The 20,822-nt window shown below is 36.0% G+C and overlaps 1 protein-coding gene, 1 long non-coding RNA gene and 1 pseudogene across 2 annotated transcripts; 2 read left to right on the top strand and 1 right to left on the bottom strand.

Moving 5' to 3' along the window:
• The first annotated feature begins 233 nt into the window (after positions 1–233).
• Positions 234–3,083, top strand: LOC132632169 (uncharacterized). The gene is made up of 2 exons (XR_009579270.1): positions 234–1,048; positions 2,720–3,083. It is a non-coding gene; the product is annotated as an uncharacterized LOC132632169 (long non-coding RNA).
• A 3,379-nt stretch (positions 3,084–6,462) lies between these two features.
• LOC132632168 (ABC transporter B family member 2-like) lies at positions 6,463–10,614 on the top strand (annotated as a pseudogene).
• Positions 10,615–11,302: 688 nt separating this feature from the next.
• LOC132631245 (GDSL esterase/lipase At1g28570-like) lies at positions 11,303–11,821 on the bottom strand. Its single transcript, XM_060346846.1, has one exon. The coding sequence runs from the start codon at positions 11,819–11,821 to the stop codon at positions 11,303–11,305; it is 519 nt and encodes a 172-aa protein (XP_060202829.1).
• Positions 11,822–20,822: the final 9,001 nt, after the last annotated feature.

The following is a 20,822-nucleotide window of genomic DNA, read 5'->3' as shown; positions in this document are numbered from 1 at the left end:
CATCTTAATTTAGGAGCCCAAATAAATATAAGGAAGAAAGCTTATTAAGTCCAAGATAAATAGACTTCACACTAGCCCAATTCATATAAAATTTGATCCTTAATTTGGCCAATAATAGCCCAAAAAAGAGCCCCATCCACACAACCAATTTCCATAACCTCTTTGTCATGTGGACGCAACGCAAGCGCTCCTTCAGCGCCACATAAGTGCCAAACGGTCACAAACACACGCTCCCCCACATGCTCCACACGCTGCTCACATACCTCCCATGTCCAACACACGCCCTTCCACGTGTCTCTCTCTGGTTGGCTAGTGAATTTAAGTATTAAACCCTAGGTTCCTAATTTTTATTGAATGGTCTATTTCACCCTCACTTAACCCAAGCGAAATACCCATTACACCCTTAATGCCCTAAGATATTCTAGATTTTCACTCTTTGAGCCTCATAGCCGCACCTCTCTCTCTGCCATGGAAGGAAAATATTTTGTTTCCTTCTCCATTTTTAACAAATTTTTGACCTTCACCCCAGAAAGGCAGGGATTGTATGGCAATTTCGAGTACACTCCTGCCAAAATCCCAAGGTTCGTCAGATTTCATTTTGACCGAGATTCGAATTGGATTTCTATTTATAATGAAGTTGAGAACGGTAAAATGGAATTCTTTTTTTCGTGTTCCTCATTCTTCACCATTTTTGGCAACCAAATACCTACTCTACCTGTCCATGTTGTTCGTCTTCTTTTCTGCTACATGCCATTTCAAATGGCTCTTTTGAATTCCAGAAGCTCTAAGAATCCCGCCTAAAAGTCGATCGTAAGAACCCTAGCTCGCAGCTATAAATATCACCCTTTTGCATTCATTGCGGGAGATGGTTGAACAGCCACGATCTCACCTTAAAAAACAACAAGAAACAGCCATATATCATTCTAAACCACTATATTTTACCTTTCTGTTTTGAGATTCTGGTTACCCTTAAAGTGTTCCGGCTCGTCAGTTTCTTTTGAGCGTGGATCCGGGACCTAAAAGCTCTAGTTCGCTGCACCCGGAAAAGGTCAGTAGTGTCTCTTCCTATTCTTTTTCAGTTCTGAAGATATTTAGTCATATTCATGCTATGAAGTATGCTAGGCTAATGTTAAATATCATGAAATATAAGTTTTCAGCAAGCTTCTAGTTGATTGTCATTATTCATGATTTCCAGCTTGTATATTAGGATTATGCCTATAGGACTCATTCAATCTTACTCGTTCATATGTTACTAGATTCAAAATATTTAAAATAAATTAGTCGAAGGTTTAATGTCTGTTTCGTTGGACTAAATAACTTGTTGTTTGAGATTTAAGAAATTTTAGCCTTTTAGCTTATATCACTAGCTCAATATGTGCTTACGAATTCTATGTATCATGAGTTCCATAGCCTTTACAAATCTCATGATTAATGTTCATCTCTATATTTAGTGATTAGTTTAAGTGTTGTGGAAAACCAGCAGCCTTTTAAGTTTACAATTTCTTCCTTTTTCATGTTAAAAGATGACTTTTATATTTAAAGGGGTAAAGTCTTTGAGGTTTCAAATAAGAAATCGTCACTGTTGCGAAATGGCGCATCTATTCATGTTTGTCATTTATTTTTTATGAAAGGAATGAGATGTTTGATAGCATGTTCGTAGGTTCTATTCTTTCGCTGTCTCATATAAAGTGAAGTAAATGTATAGCTTGCTGTCCTTGTTTAAAAAAAATGACTTATCATTATCCATAGGTTACTCCATAGTTAACTAATCCAAAGGCATGGAAAAATTGATTAGGAGTATAAGTTGGAAACTGATTTCCTCATCTATATCACCATTACGAAATCTATTTCCAGGTGATTATTTGCTGTCCATGTTAGAATATGAACTAGTGCTCTCTCTCTTCATTTATCTAAGAAATACATATTGTTTGCAAAAACATGTTTGGAGGTGGTAGGTCATGTTTTGGTCCTTCCAGATCTGGGTTGTTAGCATTTTATGTGGAAATTACATCACCGGTAATGCGTAATATAAATATTTCGCTGAATCTGTTTTGAGTATAATGGTAACCATTTCTTATTCATAATGATGCTTAAAAAATTGCTAAAGAGATATAAATATCAAGCTCTTTGTCGCGTATCTTAACGTGCTATAGGAATGGAAGAATATGTTCTATTTTAATAGTCGAACCGGAAGTTTCCTTAAAGGATGAATCTAGTGGTTATGTTTCATGCGAAAGTATAAGTATTTTTTCACCTGCAAGCTTTTCAGCCTGAGATTTTGTTAACTTGGCTGCAAAGCCGGAGAAACCATGTCTGTAACTGTAGATGATTAAATATCTTGCTGCTTCTGGACTGCATCAGGAGAAACATGGACACACACAGAAAGCTGTGAACTACATAGTATGCACGTATTAGGATAATCTTGTTCCTGATAATGCCACAGAATTTCAAATTATTAGCTCAGATTAAAATAAAAAAGAGAAATGTGTAGAGAACAACAGAGAAATCAATGTGTTGATCTATCCTTAGTTACCTTCCGAGGACAGAAGTAAGTATTTGATGGTGGGCTGATGTTGTGAGTTCTGCATTATCGTGTTGCCTTCTTCCCATGTAAACAGTATAAACCTATATTTAATAATCATTTTTTATACTATTAGTTTTATAGCGAAACACATGATGAACTTGGCTAATTAATTGTCATATGAAAAATACATTGCAGAATAGGCTGTTGTAATATCTACTCACTTTGGTTTCACCATTTTCTTGGATTCCTAAGACAATGGACAAGTTAAAGAGGAGTAGAGCAGTGACAGCCATGTTATATGGAAAAAAGTGGGTGATGCTCATTTTGCGGTAAACTGAGTGATGAAGAGCTACTTTTGATTTGCTATTTATAGCAGTTCCTTTAGTGGGAAATGCCTCCATTTAAGCTACTATGGTTTAAATTGGACTTGTTTTACCATTGGATTTGAATATCTCACAGTATTAAGGACGCTTCATCATTTACAACATGTAGTATTAAGTGAATAAACTATTTTCTATTTGAGTATTGAAAAGAAAAAACAAAAAAGATTGGATCATAATTCATAGACAATCTTCTTGCCTCCCTCCCTTCCCAACCCCAGCCCCTTGCCCCCTCCACTCCGCGACCCCTTAGCCCACTCTCCCCATAATATTTGTTTGATATGATTTCATTAGCTTCATTATTATATTGAATATTTAGGCCCCGTTTGGCTATAAGAATTATTCACTTTTTTCCTGAAATTTTTTTCACTTTTTTCCGGAATCATCATTTGGCCATGAAAATTCCAAATACAACTTGAAGTTATATTTGGAATTTGAAAAATAATTTAAGTTTTTCACTTTTTTCACAACCAAAACAAGTACATTTCAAAAAAAAAAAATACAATTTCAAAAACTATGACTAAATATAACTCCAACACCAAAATTCCAAAAAAAAGCGAAAAAGTTTTTGGTTTCTATGGCCAAATGCCTACTTATTATAATGTCATGACTCATCTCTCATTATTGTGTGTTATTTTTTTGGGAAATACCTTAAATAGTTGTATCCTAGAACTAAAGAAATATTCGGAGCACAAATTATATGATTTGTGCTATAAAGACTTTATCGGGAAAAAACTTGAGAAAACCAAAAAACCCGAGAAAAATCAAGATTGAAAAATCCGACTTTTGATAGTTTGATTTGATTTGTAGATTTTAAAAGTCCAATACAATTGGTTTGGTTGGGTAATTAAAAATCCCGAACCAGCAATATGAGTTAACGCTTTCGACAATGTTGTACATTTGTATCATCATTGTTCCTAGTTTACAAAAATTCATGAAACAGTCTTATCTTTGCTATTTTACTAGGTCACAAAAGTTCACCCCACCCACATCTTGTCTAGCTTTTGTGCTCCTGCGAAACAACAAGATTTGGGTCCCTCGCTTATCAATGACTCCCTCCATCCCAATTTATGTGATGTAGTTTGATTGGGCATAGAGTTTAAAAAATAAAGAAGGCTTTTGAATCTTATGATCATCTCGTAAAGTGTAAAAAGTAAAGTTTAAAGTTAAATTACTGTCAAATAAGGAAATGTATCATTCTTTTTTAAACAGACTAAAACGGAAAGTGTATCAAATAAATTGGGATGGAGAAAGTATTCTATATCTTATTATCTACACGCATAAAACGTTTTGTTCACTGAGTTTCAACCCCTACTTTTAATTGCAGTAAGTTAACCATATCCAACAATGATTTCTTGACTAGTGCAATTCAAACTGAATTTTCCAAATATACCTCATTTATAAATGTGAGGTTTCAAACTTTTGGTCCGATAGTCGATAACCATGTCAAAATTATAATGGTAAGAGGTTTATATGTTAATGATCTTAATAATCTGAATACGAAATGACACCAACGCGGATCTGCACGCATGGTGCTATTCATAATTCCATTCTGAACCCACAAATGGACCATTCTTTTAACCACAACAGTGGTCTTAAATGGTATAAGCATTTATGTGTACCGGGTGTTTATACTAAATCAATAAATGCAGCATGATACGCGTTTAACATACATTTTGATTACTTAATCATGACTAATTAATGCATATTTTTACTTAATTACGTTATTTAATCACAAAAGTCATTAGGAGTAAACAAAGGTGACATTTTATATAATTAGGCAAAATAGAATGACTTTTTCATCAACAAAAAAAATTTAGTGACTCTGTGTAAATTTAAGCAAAACAGAGTGATTTTTCGTTACAAAATATTAGTCTAGTGACTTTTAGTGATATTTAGACAAAGTTGAGTGATTTTTTTGTTATGCTAAATAGTTTAATGATTTTTAATGTAATAAAATAAAAAGTGGAATTGCCATCCCTGAAATTACCCCCATTAATAGTCGGTAACAATAACTAGATCAAACAATGAATATCAAGTTCTAATATGTAATTAAAGTAAATGACAATTTCTAAAACTTGTTTAACTAGTACATGTACAAGGGATTTTCTATATCAGTAATATTAATACATATATTCTTATTACATTCCAATAGTATAAAAAAGCATAAGTTATAAGCTATACAAAATTTATGTATATGAAAAATAAAATGATAACTTCAAATTATATTAGCGATGATAAATTTTATGAGGAAATGTGGATTAAATATGATTTTTCTTTGTGGGAAATTCCTTGTGTTCTTATTTAATCGGGTTTTTTCCGTGTTGCAAAAAAGAAATATCTGCAATCAAAATATACTTTGGCTTTTAACGTACTGGAACGAGGGGCAAAGGCTAGCTGGTGAAACCTTTCACACTTTGAATTAGAGTAGATGATTCTCTCAGCAAAACGTATACTAGTGACTTCATTGACTCTTATAAAAGTTAATTTTGCTTCTTTCTTCCAGCTTTGGACCTTTGATTCATTGCGTAACCACTAACCAGTCACTATATAGTGATTTACCCGTTTTGTAATCTTGCACTTTCCAATATTTATCTAAATCACACATGAAATTGTTCTACATTAACATTTTTTTCCCTTCAACTCAACCGTTTCCTCTCTTAATTTTTTTACGGGTTCGGGTCCTCTTCGTTTCTCCTTCTAGTTGCACTAGCTAATTATATTTCACTCCCTAACACATTATATTTAGCAAAACGACTTTGAAGTTAAAGGATTCCAGTATATGTCCCCCTAATTTTAGATTGGTTGTTTGAGGGTGCTTCGTAGTTCATTATTGTGAAGTAACTATCAAATTAATAAAATAAGGGCGTAACTTGCCCAATAAATATTGACAGAATACCTAAAGCCCCCAAAACTTGGCGTGTTTTATTCAGATTCCTCTTAGGCTATACTTGGTCTTAATTACCCTCATATACTTGGCTAATTGGCTTTTCTTTAATCGTTACTGTTTTCAGGTAAAATCGTTAGCTACCAAAAAATAAAGTTAGAGATTTGTTTTTACGAGTTTAAAGACAAGTAGGTCGTATTCACTCCGGAGACTCTCGAGAATGAGCTCGGGGTTTGGTTGTTTTTCTTATGAGCGATACAAACAATAATATTTATCTAACAATGTAAATGGAAAGTAAAAAAATCACAATAATGATCAATTTTCCGAAACTGAGTATATTTCTTAGCCAAAAATGATAATACAAGAGGTGAGAACTTGGATACAAAACTGATTGTCTTTCTTCTCTCCTAAGCTTCGTATATATAGACAAACCCTTGGTATGTTACTGTCCTAGGTGACGTCAGTCGAGTGTCGCGAGCAAAAAGCTCCGACTTTGTAAAGGTGTTAATTCGCCCAGCAACAACCAACAACCTCGATGATCATTCTACTTACAATATAGTATATAGTGAAATTATCAAAAAAGCTTTCTCTTAAACTGTTTGATTGACTATATATATAACAGCTTAAGATTCTGTAAGTTATTAGTTTGATTTTATGTTTTCTATTTAATATTCCTCCATTTATCCCGCTAACTTACTATAACACTTTTCCTTCATTATTTTCTAGCTTAGCAGAAAATGACACAAAACCTGGGTATACATGCAATAACTCCGGACACAGCTGACTGGACTTGTAGCGGTTGTGGTAAAAAAAACACCATCATCTCACTAATGATGAGATTTTATGATCCAAAGAGAGGTTCGGCGTCCTTCCACTATTAATTAGTACTTTCTTTCAGCTCTTACAAGTTGAACTTGCAAGGGCATAGACAAAATACAAAAGAAAGTTGAATGTCTAAAAGATTCTTAATGTACATAATCTGCATAGTCAAATAAAGTTGCCTGGACTGTATATGAATGTCAGAACACTAACTTAGTATGAAACCCCTCAGGTGGCATTCTCCTTGACAACCATAACATCAATGCAAGGATCTTGATTTAAAGTTTCTCAGGAGAAATATAGGATTAGTTTCCCAGGAGCCATCACTATTCGCTGGCAGCATTAAGGACAACATCAAGATAGGAAAAATGGATGCAAATGATCAGGAATTGAAAGAGCATCATCCTTGGCAAATGCGCATTCTTTTATACAACAGCTCCAGGATCAATATCTAACAGAGGTCAGACCACTATCCCTCAGACACATGAAAATTATTCTATGTTCCTAACGAAATCTGACCTAGGTTGATTATATAAAGAAGAAATATAGCAAAATTGATAAAGTTTTCACTCTTTTGGATATAATATGGTCAAATTCATGCTGAAAAGAAATATTGTTGAAGAAAGTAAGAAGACTCGGCTTGAACTTACATTCATGTTCATAGCCACTAAATCTTCTAAGGAGTTAAAAGTTGAGGAATTTCAGAAACTGTGGATCATCAAAAAGCCAATTCTTTTTCTGGAACATCTAAGATTCAAAATGAAATTAAACTAAAAAAAAAAAAATTGGCAGTTAGGAATGCACCCAAACCTGCACTTCTGATATAAAAGAAATTATAAATTCCCGGTAATAATTTAGCAAAATTCATCCGAGACTTCATGAAATCTGGCACCTGGCCTTTTTTATCCAATACTTCAAGTATAATTGTATTACTTTTAATACCATCATAGCTCAAAGTCTTTTCTAAGTGAACCCTCAATTAGCTGGAACACCCAGGAACTAATTAAACCAAGTTTCATTAGTTGGGGTAACCAACAACTAATGAACTGTTAAATAAATTCTAGGTTACACTTTAGTGGGAAAGTAAAGGTAAATAATAGCTTCTTTGATGATACCTTTGAAAACTAACTGCAATTTAAAATAACTCAGAGCACTCTTGAGGTGGAGGCTACTTGAACAGTATCCTATAAAAAGTACATGAGCAAAGCTTTTTTTTCTCTTTTCCGTCATGCACCAGTCTCACATACAAATCAGAGTGACAGGATATGGCTGTAGAAAGTACCAAACTAATGCAGTAAGAATATCAAAAGAAATCAATGTCACTAAGACAAACAAGTTGGAAAATGATGACACAAATATGCACAATAAAATAAAAATACTATGTACAGAGGGGCTGCAAAAGCTGCTACATTAACGTATAACTAATACATATACACCTTTCACATATATCCTTCACTCTGGCATAAGCCACAAAAAATCTCTGTGAAGCAGGATTAATAAGTACGTTCAGAACAATGTTTTGATTTCTTAAGCACAAGTTTCATGTAAACTAAGACTTGATGATTTTGCTTTCCTGTCATATATTCGCACTCTAGGTAGGGCAAAGGGGTCTTCGGTTAGCAGGTGGACAGAAACAGAGAATTGCAATAGCAAGAGCAATATTAAAGAACCCTCCAATTCTTTTGCTTGATGAGGCCACCAGCGCTCTTGATACAGAATCAGAGAAACAAGTTCAAGAAGCACTCGACACAGCAATGCAAGGAAGAACAGTCATCTTAATTGCACACAGAATGTCAACTATCGTTGGTGCAGATATAATAGCTGTTGTTCAGAATAGACTAGTTATAGAGGCAGGAACCCATCAGAACCTATTAGATACCAGAGAGTTCTACAGTGCCTTGGTTAACATGCAGAACATCAGCCAAGATCGTCAAACCAGGTCAGATGCAGCTCAACGGCATACTTCCCATTATAAGATACAAATTAAAATAAGTACTTAATTGATTGATTCAAAATGAAATACATTATAATTGACAGGATTGAAGCGACCGATGAGAAAACTGGATTAATCCAACAAGACGATGCACCTCAGGACCATCAGCAGCCTCATGAAGAGCTTAAGCAACCTTATGAGAAGAAGCAGAAAGGAAAAAAAGAAACGCATATATTCTTCAGAATCTGGTTTGGCTTGAATAAGAGAGAGCTAATAAACACTGCCATTGGCTCTTTTGTAGCAGCTTTTGCAGGAATCTCTAAACCTGTTTTTGGATTCTACATCATTACCATAGGAGTGGCATATTATTATCCTGATTCAAAGGATGAAGTAGCTCGGTATCCAGCAATCTTTACCTCAATAGGACTGCTTTCTTTGTTTGCCCACACTCTACAACATTACTTATTTGGAGTAGCTGGAGAGAAGGCCATGACGAACCTCAGGCGAGCTTTGTACACTGGTACGTTCCTTTCGCTTCCTCCTTTTCTCTGCAACTTTTTATGACATTCCAAAAACTGTTTGCAGCCATACTACGCATGGTTTGAAAAGCCTGAAAACAGTATTGATCACTTACCTCCAGGATAGTCAATGAAACATCCTGGTAGCCTGGGCTGTGATGCCATGTCATTTCATAGGTGGGCTGGTTCAAGCAAAGTCAGCTAAAGGTTTCTCTAGCGATAGCAGTGTAGAACATCAGAACTTGTTTCCCTATCTTCTGAATCTGCCATGAATATAAAGACTATTGCAGCTTTCTGCCACGAAACACAGATCTTGAGAAGGCCAAACTGTGTTTAAAGAGACCATTGAGGAAAGGGAGGACAGAAAGCATCAAGTATGGAATCATGCTAAGGCATCTCTCACAGCTTATGGAACATTGCTCATGCAGTGGTCTTATGGGACACAACTGTTCTGGTTGACAAGACCCAAGCCAACTTTGAAGATGGCATAAGGTCATACCAGATATTTTCCTTAACAGTACCCTCAATACAGAACTATGGACACTGATACCCATTGTTTTATCAGCCATGGGTGTTCTAAAACCTGTGTTCCAGAACCTTGATCGGTGCACAGAAATTGTACCAGACATGCCAGACAATGCATCATCTGAAAAGGAAATTGAGTTCCAAAATATCCAATTTTGTTATCCATCAAGGCCAAAAGTAATGGTACTAAAAATTTTCAGTTGGATTGAAGATGGAAATTGCAGGGCCTAGTGGAGCAGGAAAATCTTCAATCTTGGCCTTGTTATTGAGATTCTATGATGTGAATGAGGGAAAGGTTCTGATTGACAGCAAGGATATAAGAAATTACAATCTTAGGAAGTTAAGGGCACAGGTTGGACTGGTCCAACAGAGGCCACTTCTGTTTAGCTTCTCAATTAGGGATAATATCCGCTACGGAAGTGAAAAGGCATCGCAAGCTGAGATAATGGAAGTGTCAAGAGAAGCAAACATACATGAGTTTATAAGTAACTTACCCAAAGGATATGATACTGTTCTGGGGGAAAAGGACTCTCAACTTTCTGGAGTGCAAAAGCAACGGATAGCTATAGCAAGGGCCTTGCTAAAAAACCCATTAATAATGCTGTTGGATGAAGCAACAAGTGCCGTAGATGCCGAGTCCGAAAGAGCCGTGGTAAGTGCATTGGAATCAATGAAGCTTAACAACTATGGAGGCACAAAAGTGACTCAGATAACAGTAGCACACAGGCTTTTCACAGTAATAAATTCAGATACTATAGTTGTTATGGACAAAGGTAAGCTTGTGGAGAAGGGTTGCCACTCAACCCGGATGGTAGAGCCTGACAGTGTGTACTCAAGACTTGTGAGGATCCAAAGTGTGGAATAATTTGACAAAAACTAATAACAAATAAATAAAACATTAAGAGTTGGAAGTTATATTTTTTTGTTAGCTGTTATACCTACTCCATCATGCTCGTTTCTCAATTCAGTCGAACCTGATATAGTGGCTTCTTCAGGATGTGGACACCACTTTTTATTAGCCTTTTCTAACCAACAATTTCTCCGAGAATTGCTACAGATTCTGTTTTCTGATAAATGTACTACAGAAATAGTGGAATTTATCCTAAGCAATGTAGAAATATGATAAGTAATTCATCTTAATATAAATATGAATAAAGCACCGTATAGGCATTCAAACTTTTTTTGAAAGTTAATGAGTTAAAAACATTACCAAAACCAGAAGTCTTCAAAAATGCTTAACCTCACTTAAAAGGGGACTACACAGCTTTATGATAAACAGATTCATTTAATTTTTTAACATCTAGAGGGAGAAAAGAAGTGCACATCAATAACTGATCTATCCCATATGTCCAGTAGTTCCAACGCATGCTTTTAACCAATAAGTTACCGGATTTCTAACACTTATGTCTTGTTACTGCTGCTGTTGTTTCTTCTTTAAACTTGAATTCTGGAAATACAAATCCTTTTTTGCTGAAGAGCGTATCAATCAGGTTCTCCAAAGCCTCAAGGGTCAGTCGAAATCCATCCCAATGTAAATAAGAAGCCCTATCAGAACACGTAGCAGCTCCTTCCTCTCCGCACTTCTTCACATCAAAGTTGAATGGACCATCGCCACTGCCACAGCACGCCTTCATTAAAGTCTTTGTCTTGAATCCCATAAAGGCACAACACGCCTTCATTAAAGTCTTTGTCTTGAATCCCATAAAGGCGTGATTTTTAAGAACAGCCAAGAGTGTAGTAATCTGCATATATGATGTGAACTGCAGGGTATTTCAACCGCAGATTCAGAATTGCTTGCGAAAGGCGATCGTTGTGAAGCTTCGAGAACAGATTCAATCCCTTGTGACATCTGTTTTTGTCCATTGAATCTCCCTGGGGAAGCAGAGTCCGAAAACCTGGAAAGCAGCCCGTGGGTAGAATTCCAGAAACCATAATAGTTTTGGCTTCAGCTTCATTGATGAGTCTTTCCACTGAATTCTCAATGGTCTCTACCACTTCAGGCACAAGATGAGACGCCTCAAAAATAGATTTTCCATGTAAGAAGGCCTGTTTGTAGTCGTTGATTCCAGGTTGATCCATAAAGATGAGAGCTTTCTCAAGAACCTTGTATTTGCCACAGTCATGAAAAGAGAAGCAGTTTCTATAGAAGAACTTCATGAAGGTGATAATCGGTGATAGTTCATGAGACTGCGGAGGTGGTTTGATACCATTTTTGAGGAAGAAAAAAGGGCTCATAATGGTAGCTCCGGGGCTGGCAAAATTAACACCGGACTCGAAGAAATCAGTGCCTTGTTGGGTGTAGGGTGGCGGAGAAGGCAGATTGAGAGTTGCAGCAATATGATCAGCCGCTGATGAAGATGATGAATAGTCGCCAATATCTCCCAACTTATATATGGAATTAAACGGACCAAGTAGTACATCATCTTTCCCCCGAGGAAAAAAAAGGAACAGCAAGAAGACAAGAGTAGAGTAATGCCAAGATCAACAAAAGATAGTTGTTGCTAAGGGAAGCCATTGAAGCAGAGACGAAACTACAGAGCAAAATTGATTGGAGAATCAAAGGTAAAAGAGAATTGAATGATATTTATAAGGGTGGTGATCGCTCGATTCGGCTCTCTCCATTTTCCTTCTTCCATTTTTCTCAGATCTATTTTGGATTAGAGACGCGTGACATGTATTAGAATTAGTGGCCAAAATTTATTTGATTAAAACAAAGCCTTAACTATGGTTATATAATTCATAACTTATCTATTAATATATTAGAATATTTTTCTCTCTCTAGCTATTTTACTTTTTTTATCCAATAAATTATCTTTTCTGATTTATTCGATTATTTTTTGACACTTATTTTTTTCCCCTAACAGACCCATTATTCAATTGGTGATATTTTCTATTTTTTCAATTACGATGCATACTGATTGACATAATATAGACTCCATTATTCAATTGGTAATTGTATATTTCTGAAAGAGTTGTCTATATTCTGAAAAATATCACCATTAAAGAGTTGTCATGGTTAAAAAAAAAGATGAAATATTAAAATAGGAAGAGAGAGAAAATATTTTAATATATTTATGGATAAATTATTATTATATAAACTATAGTTAAGACCTTATTTTAATCAATTAAATCTTAGTCATTAATTTTAACTCATGCCATGTGTCTCTAATCTAAGGTAGAACTTGAGAAAAATTGAGAGAAGCGAAATAGAGAGCAGCCGAATCCGTGATTACTTGGCGTTTAATTAAACTAAATTGTTTCCTACGTTGATTAGAACTCTCCAATATATTCTACTGATATCATAAAAGGAAAACTCTCCAATATATTATCTCCTTTGTATTTGTAAAAGCAAATGGAACTCACATGTTCCTTTTTTTTTTTTAGTTTGAAGAAAATAAAAGGAGGCACATGATCTTTCTGTCCTTTTCCTTTTTGAGAAAGGATAAGAAATTTGATGAAAACGAAATTCTAGTATTCTATATTTCTCTAGAATGGGAGTTTTCGATTTTTTAACAAAAAATAATTGAACAGACAAGGAAATTCTAATATTGCTATAGTTTTCTTTCGAAAGCGGAGCTTCTGGTGTGTTTCTTTTTTCTTTTTTAATTAAAAAAAATAATTTGAACATAAACTAAAGAATAGTTTGAAAAATAATTTTAGAATAATACTTATGCTATGTTACTCGGACTCTTCACCTTCGGTGCCGCACCCGTGTCGACACGACATGGGTGTGGGTGTGGGTGTGGGATCTGTACCCGATCTGGCCAACCGATTTTAGATGCTTTGACCAAAATCGACGTAGAAATTCTGGACAGATTCAATGATTTCTTTAATCAAAACTAAAGCTAAGGTGAAATTGAAGAAAATTGAATACCTTGTATATAAAAATTTCTATGTCACTTTGTTTCTTTTTATCTCCTTTGGGATTCTCCTCTCGATCAATATTTTTTCCTCAAGTCTTCCACATAATATTCCATAATTTAGGTTTTATAACTCTATTTTTAGATATTTGAATTTTTTTTAGCCGAATCCCCGCATCCGTATTCATAACTGGATCCGTATCCCCGAATCTTAAAATTTAGATCATGAAGGATCCGACATCTGGATCCACACCCGCATCGGACACCCGCACCCGAGTCCGAGTAACTTAGCTTCTATGTGATAACTTTATCCAGATATTTTTTACTCCTCTTTATATTCATTTTCCTTTTCACAGAAGCTATTAACTTGATTTTATATCTTTCTTTATCTTTTTTCCCCAAACGTTATGCCTATAATTTAGAGTCCACAACCAAAATACCCCTAAAAAAGTGGGGTTGAACCAAAATACCCCAAAAAAAAAAATTATGACAAGTATATTTAACGCAGTATTTTACTGCGTTAAAAAAAATCTATAACGCAGTATTTTATTGCGTTATAGAACCCAGTAAAAAAAATTTTGGTCAACCTTTTTTTTTTGTTTTTTTGTAACACTTAGTGTTTTTTTCCATACTTTGACCAACGATTAGTCGTGTGTCAAGACTCCGAAACGTCAATATTTTATATAGAACCTGATATCTTTTTTACATACAATAATGTAGGCTTAATACATCAAGGATACGTAAACGTTCGAATCGTCATTTTAGGGGTTGAAAAGGTGTCCGAAATAAGTTTTGTTTGAAAACTTTAGGTTTAAGTGTTCTATATACATAGATGTCCATTTTTGTTTGAAGACTTGTTGTGTTATTTTTTAATGCATAACTTTATGTAAATGGAAAGTAAGAAAATTACAATAATGATCAGACCTCCGAGACTAAGTATATTTCTTAGTCAAAAATGATAATACAAAAGGTGAGAACTTGGATACAAAAGTAATTGTCTTTCTTATCTCCTAAGCTTCGTATATATAGAGAAACCCTTGGTATGTTACTGCCCTAGGTGATGTCAGTTGAGTGACGCAACTTGAACTCTGCATACAGTGGCACTCTGCTCGATGATGGTTGATGTGATGGGGTTGTTGGGAGTGGAAGGCAGCTGTATAGATCCGTTTGAGACTCTTGTGACTGCAGAAACTTCTCGCCTACACTTTGAGTCCCCCGAACATCCTTTCTCTTTATATTTCGAGACCCGAATTCTCCGGACTCACTGTTCCTAAATACCCTCGGATATTATTCCCGCATACAGTTACTCTCTCAAACAACATTGCTCCTAATTACCTTTATACTTGGCTTTTTTATAATTACTACCCCTTTAAAAGAAAATGGTAAAAGAATGAAAAATTGGAAGGAAAAATTGGGTTGTATTTAATGAAGGGATAGAGAAGATATATGGAAGTTGATTTAAAATTCCGTCTCTTGAGCCAATTTGATTGGGCAAACATTTCACAAGCCTCCTACGCTTGGCCAACAATTTCCAATTATATATCTTGGACCAAAACAAACACTAGTAACAAAGTTGCCCAGATGGAGCTCTATCCAAATTTCTTGGGCAAGGATTTCTCAAGATTTGGAGTTATCGTGGCCCATTGAATCGATTGTCCACTAACCTTGAATTGGATTCCTTGCTGTCTCTTAAACATGTCCAACGATTTCTTTTGAATAAAATCGATACCAGGTAACCACTTTTATGGCTGCTAATTGAAATATAATCGGCTTTTGAAAAATATCACAGCTTAAAAATATGGAAAAGTAGTTGAAAAATAGCTTCATGATTCCTAGAGTTCGAAATTTATACAACATACAAGTCAAACTACTGCAAGTAAACTCCAGAACCAAGTCTTGAAGTTCGAACGTCTGCAAGTTCTAGGACTGTGCACAAGTGAAACTCCAAAATACCGTTTGAAACCTGAACAAGTTTTGAGATACGAATGTACATAGATTTACACTATTAATTGTCCATTAAATTTGCTTTTAGTATTCTCTTTCGGGAATGTTAGACTTGCAGATGACTTTTTCCACGTCAATGGACTCTATATAGAGCCCGTTTGGATGGGCTTATGCCTATAAGCTGCAAACAGCTTATAAGCTAAAAAAATAAGTTGGGCTAGTCTAACTTATTTTTTTTTGGCTTATAAGCTGTTTTCAGCCTATAAGCTGCTTTAAATAAGCTAAGTCAAATGGGCCCAATTATTTTTTTGAGCTTATTTTAAGCACAAAATGACTTTAAGCTAGTCAGCCAAACACTCAAAAAAGCTGAAAACAGCTTATAAGCAACTTATAAGTCAATCCAAACGGGCTCATAATGGCCTAGGACTAGTGCATTTTTGGGTAGTGAATTTTTTAAATTCCAGGAGCTTCTCCTCTGTAAAGAGTGGAGTCCGCAACTTAAGTGAGTCAAAAAAACAAAAGTTGAATCAAAATAACACCCAAAAATTAAAAAAAATTACAAAACTAGTATTCACGCACAGAATATGTGCGCGAAAGGACCAAGCTGTAACTTTTTGAGTCCGGTCTTTTCACGCACAGAGGCTACCTTTTTTTTTTAAGCTATTAAAATCATGTTTTTTTCAATACTTTGGACAAAGATTAGTCATGTTTCAAAACCCCGAAATATCAATATTTTATATAGGACTTAATATCCTTTTTTGCGTACAATAATGTCGGCTCATTACATCAAGTATAACTAAACGTTTGAATCGTCGTTTTAAGGGTTCGAAAGTGTCCCGAAGTAAGTTTTGTTTTTTTGGAAACTTGTCTTCTTTAAGTTTAAGTGTCATATTTTATAGGGTTTTGATCTAAGTGTTTTATTATTTAGTCAAATCGAATGTACAAATAAAAATATTTTATTTAATAATAATTCATCCAATACGAGAGGTTTATACTTATTCAAAAATAATTCATTCCATTAAATTACAGTACTAATTCAAAGCAATAAGATACTAAATTACAGTAACAATACAATCTTCAAGTTCTAGAGGCTCTATTACTCCGAGACGTGCTTGTACCACTACGGCCTTGTTGCCCACACGAACGCTTGTCATGGCCATATTGCTTACATGTAGAGCACTTGCGAGAGTAAGTTCTTTCACTAATATACATTTGATAGGGTCTACGACTCCGTGAGTTAATGCCTAATTTCCTAATGTAATCATTGTTAGCAACCATGAAAACGGCTCGTTTGGACAATAAGCTTCATTACCAAGTAGGTGAAATTAGTCGGAATATGCTCTAAAGTAATTGTGGACCTTGTATTCCCCCGCCACATAACTTGTTATTGTTTTTTTTCATTCTCTCGAAGCACTTTACAGCATGAGAACACGGCATGTGGTACGTTTGTCACTTACCACAAGTACGTGTTCTTGTTGCCTCATAAACAGTATGCACGTTTCCACCCTTACCGTTTTAATAACCCGTCCTAACTTCATACACACGTTGAATGGGGTCATACTCGGTCACTTGGTAAAGCTCACATTTTTTTCTATAATGCTTCATCTTACTGGAGGGCTTTGGCATCCATGTCCAGCCTTCGGCTAATATCACTTCGGCCTGCCTTGTCCTAACCACAAATCGCTCCACAACCTGCTTGAAAGTCATTCTCACCATTGTAGTGACAGGTAGTCCCTGAGCAGATTTCAGCAAGCCATTGAAAGACTCTGAGATGTTTGTTGTGAGCATGCCCCATCTTTTGCCACCATCAGCATGAAGCGTCCATTTTTTAATTTCGAGCTTCATCAACCAAACGTATGCGGGTTCACTAACTGCCCTAATCAAATCCATTTTTGCAGCCCATTTTCTTTGTTGATTCTCCATCGCAGCCCCTCCCTTCCCCCCTTCACATCAATTTGTTTAGAGTGCCATTGTGAAACTTTGATTGCAAATTTGCCTTCAAGTGCCTTAAGCAATAGCGATGGTAAACAACGGGAAGCTGCCACCCCGGCAAATTATCCATATAGTGCAATATGCCTTTATGACGATCAGACAACACGCATATGCCCGTACGATCCTTAATAACATGAGTCTTCAAATAGGTCAAAAAGACCCCCTATGTGTCCTTGCTCTCGTGTAACGACCTGTTTTGTCGTTACTGTGATTATTCCGTTTTTGACCTCGTTGAACTGTTCCTAAGTCTCGTTAGAACCATTTTGAACCGAGGAGATAGTCGGCATGACTTCCTAGGCATCGTTGTGGGCTTAAGAATGGTTTCTAGAAAAATTGGGCTTTAAGCGAAAATGAATTAACTCAAAGTTGACTTTTGAGTAAACAAACCTTTTTCGAAAATCCGTCGATTCCGATAGGTTCGAAAAGTCGTTTAAAACTTATGTGCATATTCGTTTCGGTTCCTAATGCACTCGGGTGCATTTTGGGACCTGGGTTGAAAAGTTAGTTTTGAGGTATCGAGGATTGACTCGGTCAATGAGACCTCTGATGGGAATTCTGAGGCTACGAGTACGTTCGTAGTACGTTTTTATTATCTGCATATTTGGTTTGTATGTTTCGGGTCTCGAGTGAATGTCAGATTTCAGGATGAAATTGTGGTGGGATAGCCGCTGCAGCGGCGGTACGTATTTTGGCCAAGACCGCCGTAGCGGTCTGCACAGCCGCTGGGGCGGTCATCTGACCGCTGTAGCGATGTTGACTGAGACTGACCCTATTTTATAAGTTTAAAACCCCAAAACCCTAGTCACTATTTCTATTCCGACTTGAGAGCCTTGGGGAGGTGAATTGGAGGGCTTTCAAGTGATTTCTTCCCTAAGGTAACATTCCTAGATTATCATGGTTTCATTAACCTCTATTAATCATCTAGCATAATCTAGAATCCATAGAATCTAATGGGTCTTCAAATGGATTCTTGAGTTAAGTTCTAAATCATTTTGGGTTCCTCGAATCTTCCTAAATAGTAAGATTAATGTTGAATGCTGGAATATGTTGGGAACAAACTAGCTAGATTCATATTTTCCATGAAAAGCTTAAGATTAAAATAAAGGTTTTATGGGTTTCTTCCTAATGGGCTCTTGACTTTGAAATCTTGTATTATTGGTTAGGTTAGCTTCATTAAGCATGAATTTGATGATTATAAACTAAATAAACATGTTTCTTCCATTTTTAGAGGTAAAATTGTGAGATTAAAGTTAGGGTTCTTAGACCCAAATTTGGGGGTTTTCATATTAATGATGATTTTGAGAATTGATTAGTATCCCTAAGTTTAAAGTAATGGATTTTGACCTTCTGGTATTGAATTTGGTATTTTGGGCATAAAATTCTCGTTTTGTCCTTGAGACCCGTTTTTCCTAAATTAAGGGTTGGAATTTGACCCGAATAGAAAGTAGCCAATATGGGTATCATTATTCATTATTTCTTACATAGAATTCATAGATGGTCGAGTTTGATTATTTGGAGAAGCTTTGAAAGACAAGGCAACGTGTGGGTTCATGGCACCTGTTCGGCTGCCAGGTAGGTTATGGCTTCCCTTCGGTAGACTCCGGTTAGTTTTCCATATTTTTGTATTAGAAGGAACAGAGAATGCATGTGCAGAAAATTAGGGATTTGGGATGGGATCCTAGGATGATATTGTTGTGTGACTTGTTTGTTCGGGCTTGTGGCCTGTAGATTCCTTAGGTTGTTTGATGTGATTTTTCTTGAATATCGGTGAATTTATGTGACTTGGGAGCAGCGGACGAAACTTATTTTTGTGCCTAATAATGAAAATTTCCCGTAATATGTGATCATTGTGTTATGCCATTAATAGTGAATCTAGTGGATAAATGGGAGGATAAAATATACCAACTATTGTGATTGAGTTCTAAATGAGTTGTGACGAAAGATTTTAAGTGTAAGGTTAGATTTGTGTTCTAAGCTAATAGGCTGATTTAAGGAAGTGGTAAAATGTATATCGATTGATTGACCGTTGAGTCGTGTTTGACAGTTCTATTGTACTGGCTTGATGCCAAGAGTTGTTGATAGAGATTAGACCCTGCATTCATCTTGATTTGGAATATATTATTGGCATACCCATTGTGGTATTTGTGGTTCGGATAAATTGTTTGCATACCCATTGTTGGTATTGTGATATTGAGACATTGTTGGCATACCCACTATTGGTATTGTGATATTGATACATTGTTGGAGTACCCCATTGTTGGTACTTGTGATATTGAGCATGATTTTTGATGTTGATATACGCATTCTCACGCATTCATGATGCATGGCCGATACCCGGTGATGATCCGGTATCATTGTTTGAGTGAAACTGATATTGACATACTCTTTTACTTGAGTGATTGTGAGATGGTCGATGTCCGATGATAAATTCCGAAATCATTGATTAGGTGAAACTGATTGATACATTGTTAGCGTACCCCATTGTTGGTACTTGTGATATCGAGCTTGATTGTTTATGTTGATACACACATTACACGCATTCTCATCCATTCATGATGCATGGCCGATACTCGGTGATGATCCGTTATCGTTTATTGAGTGAAACTGATATTTTGATAAAACTCTTTTACTTGAGTGATTGTGTGAAGGCCGATGTCCGAGGTTCAATTCCGGAATCGTTGATTGTGTGAAACTGATATTTAAAGACTCTTTTACTTGAGTGATTGTGAGATGGCCGATGTCCGATGATCTATTCCGGCATCATTGTTACATGGTCAATTCTGATGATATCTCGGAATCGTTGTTAGTGCATGAATTCCGCGGGTCCCCCAGAGTGGTGCCAGTGAGACTCCCCCTGTGAGTAATTAGCCAAGGTCCAATATGTCTGTTGGGCAAAGATCCGGCACGGATGGCACTTAGACTTCGCGAGTCACACTGCGTTGTGCTACTGAGACATCAATATTTTCGCCCGGAGTACATATGTACACCTTATTTGCATGGCATTGCATTCATACATCTTGTATTGCATTGCATTAGGGCTTGTTTGAGATGATTTGGTGCTTAATTGTGATGATTGGATTCGGATTGATTTATTCAGACTTGGCACATTTGAGATTAGATGCTTTACTTAGGCAATGACGTGTACTTGGATCTAGATTTATTGATTGAACTTGTTGAGGTATCCCATAGGCCTTCTGTAAGATTAGTTATATGTTTGGTCTCTACGTGATGTAGGATAACGGATGTCGTAATGATGAGTTAACTACTAGACTGAATTGATCGATTTAACGATATGTGAGTTCCGAGATCGTTGTTGTCACGACCCAGCCCCGTAGGCCGTGACTAGTGCCCGAGCTGGGCACTCGTATACATATTTGTTAGACATAATCAAACTGAAACTAAACATAATCTGGAAGCTTGCGAAAACATAACGTTATCTC

This window comes from Lycium barbarum, chromosome 3, assembly GCF_019175385.1.
Source record: "Lycium barbarum isolate Lr01 chromosome 3, ASM1917538v2, whole genome shotgun sequence".
Lineage (NCBI taxonomy): Eukaryota > Viridiplantae > Streptophyta > Magnoliopsida > Solanales > Solanaceae > Lycium > Lycium barbarum.
The sequence above is the reverse complement of the archived record's forward strand: the minus strand, read 5'-3'. Positions and strand labels throughout refer to the sequence as shown.